Consider the following 15,368-nt stretch of genomic DNA (forward strand, 5'->3'; position numbering starts at 1 on the left):
TGTAGTGTGAACTTACACATTCTTTTTAGAAGAAAGTGTAACAATGAATTATTTTCACTATTTTTATCACTATCAAAGTTACCCATCCCTGACATAGGCGTATTAGGAAAACTGCCTTTTCATATCTCAAAACTGTCCGTAGTAATGTAAAGGATGTTGTCAGTGTCATCATGGTTTATTTTCTTCGACCCGTGCATACACTCAAACAAACACGCATTTATGTATAAAAAGGCTTTTACACCAATCAGACCATTGATATTACTGCAATTTGTCATGGTTGTAGCCCATCCAGTCCTGTAATTACCATCATTTCCGCTGGAGTGGTTTCAGCTGAAATAGGACATGTGCCAGAAAAGTCACTCTTATCCTTAGGACACTGTTAACTTTGTTCACTGGCTTTTGTCTCACTCTATGGTAGACCCAAAGTTGTGATTGTGTAGATGTCCTTAGAGAGATAGCACAGAAAAACACAACGAGAAGATTATCTATTTGAATTTGCAGCCATGGTCAATGGGTCTTGTATGAACACCACTGAACAAAAGAGGCATATTTTTTGTTCAACATTTCAGAGTGGAATTTGAAAAGGGCTGAAAATAAATATTTGATATATCGCCTACTAAAATTCTTTGTTTATTATATTTCGCTGTGCTTCAAAATTGGTGTAAAATACTGATAAAATGTTATTCGGTGCACAATCATATTCATCTATCTTGTTAGGCGAGAAATTACAGTGGGAAAAAACGGTGTGGATCTATGATTTTTTCCAATAGCACTAGTTTGAGCACTGGAGTTACTCAAGGGCACGGTTCAACAACAAGGAAAAGGACTCAACAATGCAATGTGACAAATAATTAAAAATCCTACAACAAGATACCGAGTTCCAAATAACTCAACTCACTCAATTCAAGGCTGGAAACAAACAAGCAAAAGTTGCCAAATGCTGCTTGTACCTAGTTCAAGTGGTCTAAGTCATGACCAAGACTGACATTGCTTCTTTTGTGCAAAATGGCAAAATGTGCAGCTCTTGCTAAAGTAATAAAGTCAGAAGTACAAAACAATATCCTGGTTCAGCCCTGACTGCTGAGTGATGACCATGAAGGCAAAACAGACTCTAAAGTATTCTGTGCTTGTAGAAAAATGTTTATACATTGAGAATTAGACATTGGTATTGTCTTTCCTGAGTGTGTGAAATAAATTTGTATTAGCCTTATAAATGTCTACCTATGAAAGCATGCAAATGATTTTATGAAACAAAACTCGCAATGTGAGGAAAAGCATTCAGTGTCAAAACACCTTATGAAAAGGGACAAAAAAGGTACTCAAGGTTGTCTCATAAATGTTTGCGAGTGGTTGTATCATCCCACACAAGCAGCTGTGTGACCACAAACAAAGCAGCACTCAAACATTCACTAATTTTCTCTCTACATCAGAGTCATGTTGCAGATGTGTAAAAATGCAATGTAGTCATGTGAATTTTTCTACACAAATGTTTGAATTTTGTTTGATCAAATCTTGTTTTTCCCCTCTCTTTAATGTATTTTCCATTTTAGCATTTATTGACTACTCTTTTAATCTTGTACATGTGTATTGTAAACCCCTCTGCCGTGACTATAAAGCACTTTGGGCTCCTGTTGTTTTTAAACATGTCATATAAATAAAAGTGAGCTGGCTTTATGTGCACATTCACGTAAGCATCTATAAATGCAAATGCATTCTACACAACAACTTTTTTTCCCTACAAGTTAAAATGTAGTCTAATTTGGTTTTAAAAATGATGGCTTTTTCATTTTAACAGATGGACAGTACAATGGAAGGCTGACGCTAAAACCCCTGAGGATGGAGCTCATTCATATCCAATTAGACCCCTGCCCTTGCTGAAAGAATGAAACACGCATACAACTGCATTCATGTGGGAGTGGTTACACACACCCAAACACACACACACACACACACACACACACACACACACACACACACACACACACACACACACACACCAACTGCCATTCCTTGTCAATAGCAACAGAGGAGCAGAGTGGTTTACTGTGACTGAAAATTGAACAACAGCAGAAAACGCCGCTTTGATTCAGTCCCCAGCGTACTGTATCCCACAATGCACTGGGTCTTTTATTGTAACTGACCTACGATAAGGGAATAACTGGATAAGCTGGATACCGTGGAACATTCAGCAATTGAATAGCAAGGCTTGGTTGCCTAGCAACCATGGCAGGAGCCAGTGATGATCTGGTAATTTTCGAAGTGCTTTGCTGTTATCTCGTCTTCTAACGTTCTTCCTGCCAATTATGGTATGAATTCTGGAAAAATAAATAAATAAATGAATGAATAAATAAAATTAAGCACAAAAAGGAGATTTGTGTTTCAAAATTGGGGCAGCATCACAGACAGCATGGCACTGGGTGTCTCAACTGAGGGAAAGACAGAGTGGTGGTGGCCATTCTCAATTTTCATGGGTCAATAACTGACCTATGAGAGTGAGGACCTAACCATTACAACAGATTGTTCAGTGTGCTTTATCTTGCTGAATGTTGACTGCCATGAGATGTGTCCTAATTTAGGGGCCATCTCCATCGAAGGACATGGCCTATGACGCCGTGGTCTTCAGATGACCAAAGACTAGACCTTCCAGGCCAACAGCTGCTAGTTGGGAGGGTCTACCCGGTGTCAATGGGAGTTCCCCCTAGTCCCAAAAGATGAAACCACTGTCACTAATTACTCCTAAAAAGTGTATCCTCAACACGGCAAACAACGTACACATTCTGGAAAAGCAACCTTCGAAGGAGGCAGCCTCTGCATTGGGACACAGATTCTCTTGCATGAGTAAACAAGTGGCAGACAAGCTGAGGACACATGGAATTTGCCTTTCAGGAGTGCCATTAAATTACAAGAGTCACCATCTCTAATGTGAACTATTTAGTATGCATCACTGCAGAGTTGCACGCAATTTAAATTGACATAACAATAAATACATTAAAAATAAATGATTCCCTTTAAAGACATTATAATTACTACACTATTTAGTGAAGTATCCAAAATGTAAATCTCTGAGCAACAATTGTGTTTATTAATCTGTATCATTTTTGTAGGCAAGAGCATTATTTACCAAAATTCTACTGAATTCCATCAAATTCCATTTCTGTTATGATGGTTTTATAAACATCCAGGTCATGGTTTCCAATTCTGCACTTCTGCAACTTATTCAATTCAGTAAAGTGGGATTGCAGTGTTTCCCATATATAGATTTCCCCCCACCTACACCCAAATAGACTTTTTCCTTCTATAACTTAAAATGTCAAACAGTGGGGTATGAGTGTCCATGCCTGAAACTTTGGTGCACCAACACAACTAATTTTGCTGGTGCAAACCGAACAGTAGTAGCCCATGCCCCCTCCCATTTCGTAGCAGCCCAAGGAAGAGCGACTGTCACACAATGAAAGAACAAATGAGAACAACAGCGCTATTAAATGCCTCGCTACTGCAGAGTATTCTCAAGCTGAAAAGTCCTAAATACAAACTTAAAACCAGGCAGTGTAAACCTCACAACAGTATTCAACAATGACCATCGATTTCATAGCTCATCTTCATTTTTGAAAGACTGGACTAAACTTTATAAACCAACCTCCCCAGGAAGAAGTGGGTTATGTTTCTCAGCATCCGAATGTCAACGTTGACAGTCAACTCTAGACAGCAGTTTGGCACTGGTGGCTATTGTTATCTAATAGCTCATTTCCACTATAAAGAGCCGTGCCGTGAAGGGCTGTGCCGGGCTGAGCCCAGCACGGCTCTGTTTGGCCTTGGAGTGTTTCCATTGCTTATGGTACCAGCGGGTCGGTGTCATAGAATTAGAGAGGCGCGCTTGTTGCCATGGAGTTGTTATAGTAACAAGAGGAGCTGTCAATCGTTAGCCTACATTAGCTTTTTGCCACTTTTTTTAATGGACAAAATCTTGTTTGAATAAAAAAGCCACCGGCCGGCAGCAGGTGGGCTGGCCGCGGCACCGGTCAGCGTCAGGCGGGTCGGCCGTGGCACCGGTCGGTGGGTCGGTCCCGGCACCGGTCGGCGTCAAGCGGGCCGGCCGCAGCACCGGTCAGCGTCAGGCGGGTTAGGGCCTGCCCGCTTGACGCCGACCGGTGCTGCGGCCGGCCCGCTTGACGCCGACAGGTGCTGCGACCGGTGCCGCGGCCGACCCGCCTGATGCCATCATCATCATCTTCACAGATGCTCTGCCATCTGCGCTTAGTGGTCACATTTTCATTTCCATTTGTAAGAAAAATGTAAACTAGGCTACACAACAGAAAAACCCAACAAAAAACTCAGCAAGCAAATCAATTTCTTCCATAATCTCTCCAGAAACTAATGTTTGTAAATAATAGCCTACTGGCTGAAGGTTTAATGGTTGACACTTATCAGTTTGTAGCAGCCTGGTTAACTGACATTCTAATGGACCAATCACGAAGGAGATCATATTTAGGCCCGCCTCCGCAGCCCCGTTCTAACCGGGCCAGCACCAGATGTCAAACCGGGCTGAAATCTTTCACGGTTGGTTCCGGGAACCAAGTGGGCTGGTGTAGTGGGAATGAATGCGGAACCGTGAATTTCACGGCACGGTGCGGCACGGCACTATAGTGGAAAAATGCTATAAGTTGTTGCATTCTGGATAGAGTTAGGGTGAGCATGTGTATCTTCTTTATTTCACTCTTCCGCCAGCATTCACCCCCACAATAACTTCTGGTCATGTTTTCCATGGAGGACAATTAGTTAGTTAGCCCCTGAATAGTTTGAGCCTACTGGGCAGCTTACAGACACTGGAATCAGGTGTAACTGATAATATTCAGTAGCTCGACAGCACCTCTGCATTAAAATGTATAGCACAAACACACGCTGTCTAACAGTTCTATTGGGATACATCAAGATGGGCCTCCCCTGTGTTTGTTGTAGTTACCTGGGGTGACAGAAAGCACAAAAATACACCCAGTGGCTTCACAAACACCTGTCGCCACTTGTTGCCTTTTCTCACAGCCTGACCAAGTGCACAATGACAGCAGGATCAATACTGACAGCACAATGACAGATTTATGCTCTACATCCTGAATATAAATTTAGTTTCAGATAGACCATACCTACTTCAATATCAGAGATAAAAGGTTGTTAACGAGTGTGGCAGTATAGGCCAATCGCTTTATTGACCCCAATAAGTAGGCTTTTAATAGATAATGCTCACGTGTTATGTGTGTGCTGCCATAAAAGGGGCACAATAAAAAGCAGTGGATGTAACCTCTCTAATCATCAGATTCAGACAGTAATAATGTCTGATTACTCAAAGTCCTTACAGATATACGCAGTAAGTGTTACTCCAACTTCACATTTTCAATGCCACATTCAGATTAGGCAAGAAAAGGATGAGGATCAAGGGAGGTGTAGAATAATTTTCTCAGTTCATGGTGATGCATAAAAAAACAACTCAATACCTGTTGTACGTTTATTCTGAAGAACTGCTTGACACAATTTATCTGAATGCAACACAGTCTGGATGACCAGCTGGATAAAAGCATTTATTTGATATGCAGACGACAAATGTCTCAACACATTGGCTGCATATCTGGGCTGCACTATTTGTTAAAGCAGGAAATTAAAAAAAGGAGGGGAAAGCAAAAATCTTCAAAGACTAGGGCTGAAATTGACACACTTGTTTGGTACAGTCTGGTTTCACGTGCTGGCAGGGAATATCAAATTAAATTTCCAGTTTGTATGCAAATCCAGAGCTTTCATTTCTAAGTTGGCATGATATCTGTATGATCTCAAACAAGGTTGAGAAACATGTTTTGGGGGCGGCAAATAAATTGAGACATGACATCAATTCTTTTGTAAATAGGCCATTTATAATAACTCTATATATAAATCTCTTTAGGCTATACAGCTACATCTAGTGCTCCATTTTATAATAAATCTGACGTAGTGCAATCATGCAATTATTCTGCCTTTATGCGAGTTTGTTGGGGCCGTCCTAAACTGTTCTCTGACCTTGTTAACTCAGGTATATCAGGGGTGTCCTGGAAGCTCAGTGGATTTGGGTGCATGCCACGTACTTAAGATACTGTCAGTCTGCTTCTGGCTCACAACTTCTGTTCCCTCTCTCTCTCTCCTATCATTACTGCCACTCTCTATAGTAACACCTAACAGGTTGTCAGAACAATCTCAGAGTGTTAGGAATGGAAAAGAGAGATTGATATTGGTCGGTCCAAGTGTGGCCTGGGCCTCTACTCGTGTTAAATAAGCGTCCTGTCCCTTCAGTTCATGGCAGACACCTTAAACAGACGTTTCCGACATGTAAAGGTTACGCCTGACGGTTTCATATTAAACCCAATCAATTACGGTTGCGTCTCATCCTCTCTTTCAGTGGAGCTGCATCATTATTCATGTCACTACTCCTGCTGACGTCATACAGACATTTATTCGGTGGCATTATTAGAGGGATGAGACTCAGAGGCATGAGATTCATTATCCGTATAGAAAAAATTGGGCAATTTTTTTACCATGGCATAACAGTGACTATCAGTCATTGTTACCACCATTATGGTCATCAACATCACAAGTGTCACCACTGCACTGAATTGCGGACTATGCAAGACACAGGAGTAACACCACAATGCCTCAATTCTAATACTCATTGCTGTAACTGCTGCAGAAAGAGTATTTTTACAATCCATTCACCACAAATATGTGTTGTGTAATTGAGCAAAGCAAGTTACAATCCTAGTATCCTCACCTTTTTCCACCTGCAGTATATGTCTCAAAACCACCAGCCTTGGATAGACTGAAAGTCTGTGATGGATCTCTATTAGTTTTATGAGCGAACTTTCCCCACATAAATTTATTTTCAGAGAGTCTATACTTTACGGTTTTCACACAGTTTTTCTCCCTGCTGCTCTCTCAGTCAAACAGTTTCTATATGGGAGGTGTGAAGCTTGTGTTTACTAGTCAAACTGTGAAACTAGTGGCCATTCTGAGAAGCTGCATGTGTCTGTTTGTAGGTGTCAGAGAGGCGGGGGGGGGGGAGAGAAAGAGATAAGCCGCTTTCACACATGAATTCCGCACAATGCGCAGAGAATCAGGTCCGGACATTAGGCAGAGTTAGCCTTTCACACATATAGCACACAACAGGAGATTGTTTACACCTACAGGAAATACTCATATGGTTTAAGCAAGGGGTGGCACCTGGATAGTGCAAGAGACAGGACATGACTCAAAAAGTATGCTGCGGAAATCGCAGGGTTTTGTTTATAGCACATCGAAGATGGCGGAGGAGGCCTAAGATTTCTCTGTAATGATGACGGTTTGTGCATGGATATTAATACGACATATATTTGTATATATTCGCAAGATCAGCGAAAGAGTGGAAAGCAATTTACAGGCAAGCAGCCAGTCACATGATAGAAACATCAAGAACATACCCACTCGCTTGCTGAGCCTGTGCTGGATAATTTCCTGCTCTATTAACACATGGGCTCAGTCGCATGTTTTCCAGACTTAGGACTATGGAGCTGGGAGGCTAAAGTGCGAAGCAACTGATGCAGACATTTGTTTTCATACATACAGCTCCTCTGGCTAATATTGGTATAAGTTGCAGAGTGCAGTGCATGAGTGAAAAAGAAGCAAGAGTGAGACAGAGAGACCAATTCAACTACCACTGTCCTGAACATAGTTCAGATGTCTAGAAGTACTGTGTCTAATTCAAGAAGGTAAACAGACGGCAGAATTGTCGCTGTGGGCGTGCATACCTCCACAATGGTGGTTTTGGCTGCTTTGCACATGGGCTGGTTGAAGTTCCTGGCTGTTTTCCTAGAAACAGAAAAGATCAAGAAAGGTGTTACTAAATAGCGTTCTATGTTAGGTTCTTGGTAAGACTGCCTCCTAAGACAAAGTATACAAACAAATACAGAGTTGGCATAGTGGAAAACTAAACTCTTGAACTCCTGAACATCTAACCTGAAAACCAATAGGGAGTGAGTATGCCTGCAATTGAGATGGTTGAGAAAATGTAGTTTTAAGGCATCTCAGAGCTCAGTGGTTGTACCAGTTGATAATTTACTGCAAGATACTGCTCTCTTGAGGACAAAGAGTGAACTACACGTACAATTTTCAATAACCTTTATTTTGAGAAGAAAAGGCACATTAGTTTGTGATAAGTTGGTACAGGTTAAAATATTGAGGCAGCGGCAACCTGCAGCAAGCCTGTACTTGTTTAGACTCTGCAGTCACAGATAAAGATGATCATAAATTAATCTCATGAATGATTTGTTATGTAGGCCTACTTTTATCTGGACGTAAAATCAATGTTATCATACTAAAATAGTGAGTGCGGGGTGCAACAATTTTTCTTACTGCCATTGACTATTATCTTTTACACCGACCCTGTCGAGTAACTTCATGTAATGTGATGCCTGCTGTGTTCAAGTGCCAGACTGAGTCATTTGCACACCTTGATATTAGAAGCAAACACTCCTGCATGAAAGTCAGCAGCCCTTAAAAAGTGAGCTTAAGCACCAGTGTGGCTGAACAATTTGCAAGGATTGTATGTCTGTACAGCTTCTTTTTGGGGGACCAACTGACTGACCATTCCAAGCCTACAGAGCCACTGACAGAGTAGCTTGTACTAGCAGGTGGTCAAAGCTTAACTGCCCATTCCTGAACTCAATTCAGATCCAGATAGGCAGTTTTAGTATTTCCTGATAAATCTGCTAATTAATTAAAGTAAATTAACAGACACCAAGCACAAAGACACAAAATTTAGCTCTAATATATTAAAATTGATTTAAAGCTCTTATAACCTGTCCACAAACACAAAAAATGTAACTGTTAATAGTGGTTGCACATATACTGATGAGCATCAGATTCACACCAGCTGCTATATTTCTGACTTTGATTAAAAAAAGACTCAATGTAATGCTATAAACCTTACATAAGCCTCAAAGAGAGGGCAAAAATTCCCACTGTTACCAAACTATTGTCCCACCTGATCATATGACTCTGGTAGCATGTGCTGCTTGTTGTGCAAACATGTCAAGATGATTAAGGATAGCCAAATGTGCTCTGAGGTGACAATGGGCTTAAACAGTATATAAAAAAAAAAATACTGCCATTGCTGTAACAGAATGAGCTTGTGCTTATGTATGATTATAAAATATTTTGTTGAGTTCAGTGCATTTGCTAACTCTTCTGGTTGCATTTAATTGATAGGTTTGTCTTTTTAAAACTACCTGAAGACGATATTTCCAGCCTTGTCTGATTTCCAGGCCTTGACCAGAGCATAGTCTCCGGTGATGGCCTTTTCCATGACGTAGTGCCTGCCATTGAACTCCCGCACCTGTGCACAATAACGATATCACAATTCAATAAGTGAGTGATAGCACTGGTTCCAGTAATGGTTGAACAGCTGTTAAGAAACCATGTGTAAGTATGAACAGATTACTTAATTATGGTGAGAAAACAAGTTTGGTTTTACCACATGTTAAGTTTGCAGGTACAAACAACATGGTGGAAAGCAGCGCTCTGACCTCTCTCTTTTCACTAGCAATGGCAATGGTGCCATCTTTGTTGTATTTGATGGGAGAGCCTCCTTCTTGGATTAATGTGCCATAGCCAGTAGCTGTGAAGAAGGCTGGGACCCCAGCACCCCCTGCTCTGATCCTCTCTGCTAGGGTACCCTGAGGGAGACAAAGAATTGACAGGTCAGGATGATTATGGCAGACAATAATTCCACTGCACACTTTCATCACTGTGGAACATAAAAACCTGTGGCGTTAGTTCCACTTCCAACTCTCCAGCCAGATACTGTCTCTCAAATTCTGCATTCTCCCCAACGTAGGACGAGATCATCCTCTTGATCTGCTTGGTCTGGAGGAGCAGGCCAAGGCCAAAGTTATCCACTCTGGGGGGAAAAAAAACACATACAAATGAAAAAAGGGTGCTCTGACAACCTGCAGTAGCCAGACACAGCTCAGGTCAGTGGTCACATGTGCTACCCACTGGCCTTGGACCAAATCTCACCAGAGGTTGCTTTTTTTGTCTCACCTATTGCCAAATCATTGTAAGTAGACTACTCAATCTCTTTAGGACTAAATAAAAATACCTAGTTGATAGAATTTTAGCTAAACTAGGCCAACTACTGTAGCTTGGAGGGTTGGTTGTCTAAAAACTATGTAAACTGTATTTGGCTCTCCCAGTACAGTAGGCCACAGTATTTTGAAAAATCAGACCCCTCCCCTGAGTTTAAAAACATGTCTCAGATGGAAGTCTTGGCACAATAAACATGTGGCTCTCTTTTTTGTCCACCCACGTTATATTCCCTAAAGTGCTTATGTAACTCTCATTCATTCCAATTCGTCACGAGCTGAGTTCCCTGTCTTTTCTTCCTACAAACTGTAACAGAGATTAGATTACTACAAGTCCCCAAAGACATTATTCAGTGTCAAAGCTGGGCCAAGCTGATTGATGTATACGACTCCTTTAGTTCATTTAAAAGACTGGAAAAGCACAGCCGTAGTAAAGCACAGGCATAATGAAATCTCATGGAACCAAAAATAGCTGCAGAGTCAGGAGAAGTCACAAGCCAAGACTGTGATAATCACTGTGTGCATCCCTTTTACTTTGTTTACTTCAAGCAAAGAAACTGCACAAAATTTTCATCTATTTCCATTACAGCACATATAAAATATAAGACCCAAGCCAAATAATAGGTCTACTGTAACCCTATACAGATTCATTATATTAAGGCTGTCAAAGGGGCTGGTGATGATGAACTGCATCTTAATGAAGCTCTCCTGGGTCTCAAGATTGGATTCACGTACAATGTGTTATAGATACTGTAAAAACAATCTCAACAACCAATGATTTGAAAAGACAACAACACCGATCCTAAACCCTGATTCCTAAAATAGACCTATGAAAATTTCTTCCAGCTTAGTGTGACAGTGATAGCTGTGTCACTAGGACTATTGAAATGCCTAAGGACAGTGACATCTCTCCAAGTGTGTTATTGCAACAACGAAAACTGTGAGGTCAGTCAGTCATTAACCCATGGAAACAGATATGGCAGAATAAAACATATAAAAGTGCTTTAATCAAAGCAATGTCTTGTGATAAAAGATTTAAAGCTCGGTGTTATCAAACCATCTTATCAAGCATGTCACCCTGCCTTAGTACGAGCAATAGTCATCATATTGAATGTCTATTTCTACAAGCAACGCAACCCTAACCTTTTTGTAATAAACTCAAATGGCAAATCATTAAATGTAAAAACTTTTGTCTGAGAATAAGACGAGAAAACAGGAAAGCTGTGCCTATTGGTGAAGAGAGCAGGTTTTCTGTGTATGGTAAAATGATTTCCAAATAAGTAGGGAAAGGGACACCGCTGCTTTGTCCTTCATACTACTCCCAGATCAGGTGATCTATCTAGGCCTAGGGCAGTACCTTGTCATACACATAACACAGATAACGTGCAGGGGGAACATGTGAAGTTCAGCTAGCCTAATGTTTGCATGTGTCTGCTCATGTGATTATGAAACAGGAGTATGTATGAAATGCCACATCATGCGGGTGGGTTCTCAGGCATCAATGTAGCACATGCAAATGCTCCAAACTAAATACTATCTGCTAACACTTTCCAGCTGTAATCCTAACCCTTAAAGTCTACATCTCTTAGGTGAAGGGTCCTCAAGCAGTTAGTTATACAAAAAAAATATATATACATATATACACATATAAAGATGCAGAGGGAAGTGTTCTGCGAGAGCTCAGTAATCCGCCCTTGTGCACTGACAAAACACTCTCATCTCATATTACACTAAATAAGGAGCCCACTGTGTCAGGGTGTTCTATGAAGCAAAATTGCATTTCCCCTACATTCATCCAATAGTGGCGTCAAACCACAACTTGAAAATTGTCCTGTCTGCTTGAAAATTTAAAAGGCAACCAAGAGTCATCATCTAGGGATATAGTTGACTTTATTAAATGTAGGGGTATTAATGGTACATCCATTAATCAAGTGAGCCTTCAAATAAGAGCAATTTTTACACCAGTTGGTGTATGTTTGTGAAAATGATACCGCAACTTGGTACTCGTTCCAAGAACAAGTTTACACTTACAGCTCACTGCTACCAAAAATTATGCCGCCATGTAGGTGGTACAAACAGGATATAAGACCTCTGTTGATGACTGAAATCACTGTCCCTTTTTCAAAACACCATTAAACAAACTTAAAGCTTTTCTAAATACCACAAAGTTTAAGTGCACGCTTTTCACATTCTTTACAGGTTCTTGTCAGGAGACTGAAACATAAAGAAAGCTTAAATATTCACAAAAAATGTATTCAAGAATCAGCATTTCTTATTTGAGACATTTTGTCCCTACACTAGGCTTTCCATTTGCTTGAGGCAAGCAGAGGGAGGTAAGTCTTCAGTGGCAGCGGCTCACTCTAAAATTAAATGTTACGTAACCACCTCTTTACCCTCATAGTTCAAAGGAGGCAGGAAATTTAAAACAGGATTGAGCAGTAAACAGCACAAGACTGAATTCTACCGGCTATCGTACGTCACATCAAGTTATGTTGAGTCACTCTTGCTGTGCTATGTGCTTGTAGAGGCACGCCTCCCTTCCCAGTCCTAGTCCAACTGTATGCTCATGTTCTAGGTATAGAAATTAATGTACATTGGAGAACAGAAACAATATTATCTACATACTTTAAAACCACCATTTTATAGGTGTGCAGAAATACCTTTATAAGTAGCTTGCAAACTAAATGAAAGAATTTAGTGCCACTTTACAATAAGACTACACATATAAAAGGTTTATGAATTATTTATAATTAGGTCATTAATTAGGTTGTAAACACTTTATAAACCATTAACAAACAATCTTAAACAAGTTATAACACAATCTTCATATAATGATGCAGATACCAAGGATGGCTGACTGATAAAGGGACAATAAGCTGAGCAACTAGCAAGATGTGAGACTTAACAGCATAGACGCAGTGCAGCAGTAACTTAATCTTGCCAAATACCGAAATATAAACTAAATTGTTCATAATTGTTTATTAATGACTTAGTGTTTACAACCTAATTGATTATAAACCACTCATAAGCCCTATATAAAGGTAGTCTTACTCTAAAGTGGTACTTCTGTGGTATTTCTTAGACAATTTGGCTGTTTGACTAACCTTCCTGTATATGAACTAATGCTTGTGGATGGAAAAGTTTAGGAGAAAGATTAACAGTATGCCCTTTAACACATTTCTTGCTAGGCAAATATTTTGAGTATCTATTTCCAAAATCAATACGACAAAGTCCAAGAGAAAAGTTTAGTGGAGACTGGAGAGGAATCTCTGGGCAAACTGTTGACAACTCCTAGGCCAGTATTTTCCAGGCCACAGAGAGGTCTGTTCAGTCTAATGTCAAAGGGACTTGAAAAGGTTATTGAATCATGCCATTGACATTCATTTTACACAAAAGTCTATACTGTCCAGTTTAAAACTTCAACTATAAATGCCATACCCACATCCGACTGATGATTGACTAATCTTTGGAGCCATTTCAATCTTTCCACTACTTAAAGCGACATGGAAGATTAGTAAAACATTTGCCTGTATATGTTCTTGAGTTCAATAGAAGCCTATAATCTGACACTCACATTGGACAGTAGACCTAGGTTCACTGGATTTATATGCTGGGTTCCCTAGATCCACTTTCTCATTCAGTTCTGTTTTGAATATACTACAATTAACTAATCCACACCATTAGCACACTTATGTTGAACAATAATCTTGGTCCTGTAGAAAACAACTTTTTGAACACAACAAATAACCACAAAAGACTATAAATGCACGTTTGTAATGGACACTTAAAGCTTGGCTTGGTTAGCTTGACTAATGTATCATTGTAATGTTGCAATGACACACTCGAGACGTTGAGCTATATCCTATATAACTTGGTTTGCAGCATTTTATTATAATTTCACTACATACAAATCTGAGTGGGACATTTCTCTTTTTTTGCTAACGTTCTGGAGCACTCTGTGTTTACAAATCGACCCTGCTGCTCTATACATGAGCTCTGGTTGGTTACACTTCCTGTTGTTCTTCTTGATGGCGGCTGGCAAACAATGAAAGTTGGTGTGGAGTAAGGTTACAGACCTTGAACGTGCCCCTTCACCCAGTAACACAGACACCCACCCTATCCCTCTGAGATGATCCTGGGGCAGACAGGGGGACACTGGGGACATCATTTTCAAATTCCAGATTGGGGCTTTAAGTATTTCATGCCATTGCAACTAAAGTCTTCCCTCCACCTGGTATTTGATCTGTCCTGAGTGATCCAGTCAGAAGCAAACAACACTATGCGCAGGTGGAAACAGCAAAAATTCATCCTCAATGCGTCCTGAGATCCAGTCGCTCAGGCAACATTCAGAGAAGGCCTGTGACGTTTTTGTCCGTATCACATTTGAAAAGGGTTTATTTGTTTTTTTCCTTTAACCTTGTCTGTAATTTCTGACACACATCAGAGCCATGACAATCGAAGAGTCCCTTCCCCCAACACCTGCACATTCAAACATTCAAGTTCAACGTCAGGTTCAGGTTAATTTAGGCTATCCACCAGAGAACCTGACCCTCTCAAACCCAATGGAATAATTAAATAATCTGAGCCTGAACCGGCATTATCCGGTTACACCTGTAGCTAATAACTTACAGACGTAAAATACATAACTGATAGCACATTAAAATGAGGCTGTAGTGAGCAAGGATGTCTCCATTCCTAAAATGCCTGTTGCCTGTTAAATGCCTTTTTAGCTTTATTTATTTTATTTTTTGGTTGATAGGAGGACTGGCAAACTAAGAATTTCATTGTACAGTGTAACAGTCTGTTATACTGTGCATATGAAAATAAAAATCTCTTTTTCTCTCTCTCTCTCTCTCTCTCAACTAAAAAAAAAAAATTAAGCATTTGGTCTTTGGAAATGGAAATGATACGTATTTATTTACATATAGAGCAGGACGGCGACATCCGATCACAAGTGGGAAGGCAAGATGCCTGTGGAGATGCATCTCAATGCAGACAGACTTAGGGCTGTCCGCCAGTGATCGGATCACACAAGACACGTTTTAATGTCAGGGAAAAGGGCCTGAGGTCCTGGGGATTGCATGGGGTAGTAGTCATTAATTGAAAACAACTGCTGTCATATCAGGCTGGTTGGGATGAATAAACTTCCTATGTACCTTATTAAAAATTGCTGCTTACACCATCAAGATTGAAACCTAACCCTCTGGTAGTAACATAATACAGAGCCTGTAAGAGAAG

The 15,368-nt window shown here is 40.4% G+C and overlaps 1 protein-coding gene across 1 annotated transcript in view; it reads right to left on the reverse strand.

Annotated features, from left to right (window-relative positions):
- Positions 1–15,368, reverse strand: part of oxct1a (3-oxoacid CoA transferase 1a) — a 55,941-nt gene that overhangs the window by 33,666 nt on the left and 6,907 nt on the right. Inside the window, exons 4-7 of the mRNA XM_030060306.1 lie at positions 9,811–9,946; positions 9,573–9,722; positions 9,276–9,382; positions 7,797–7,857 (exon numbers count right to left, since the gene is read on the reverse strand). Coding sequence (XP_029916166.1) covers positions 7,797–7,857; positions 9,276–9,382; positions 9,573–9,722; positions 9,811–9,946 — 454 coding nt within the window. The remainder of the gene's footprint in view (positions 1–7,796; positions 7,858–9,275; positions 9,383–9,572; positions 9,723–9,810; positions 9,947–15,368) is intronic.

The sequence above is a fragment of the Myripristis murdjan genome, chromosome 9 (assembly GCF_902150065.1).
Source record: "Myripristis murdjan chromosome 9, fMyrMur1.1, whole genome shotgun sequence".
NCBI lineage: Eukaryota > Metazoa > Chordata > Actinopteri > Holocentriformes > Holocentridae > Myripristis > Myripristis murdjan.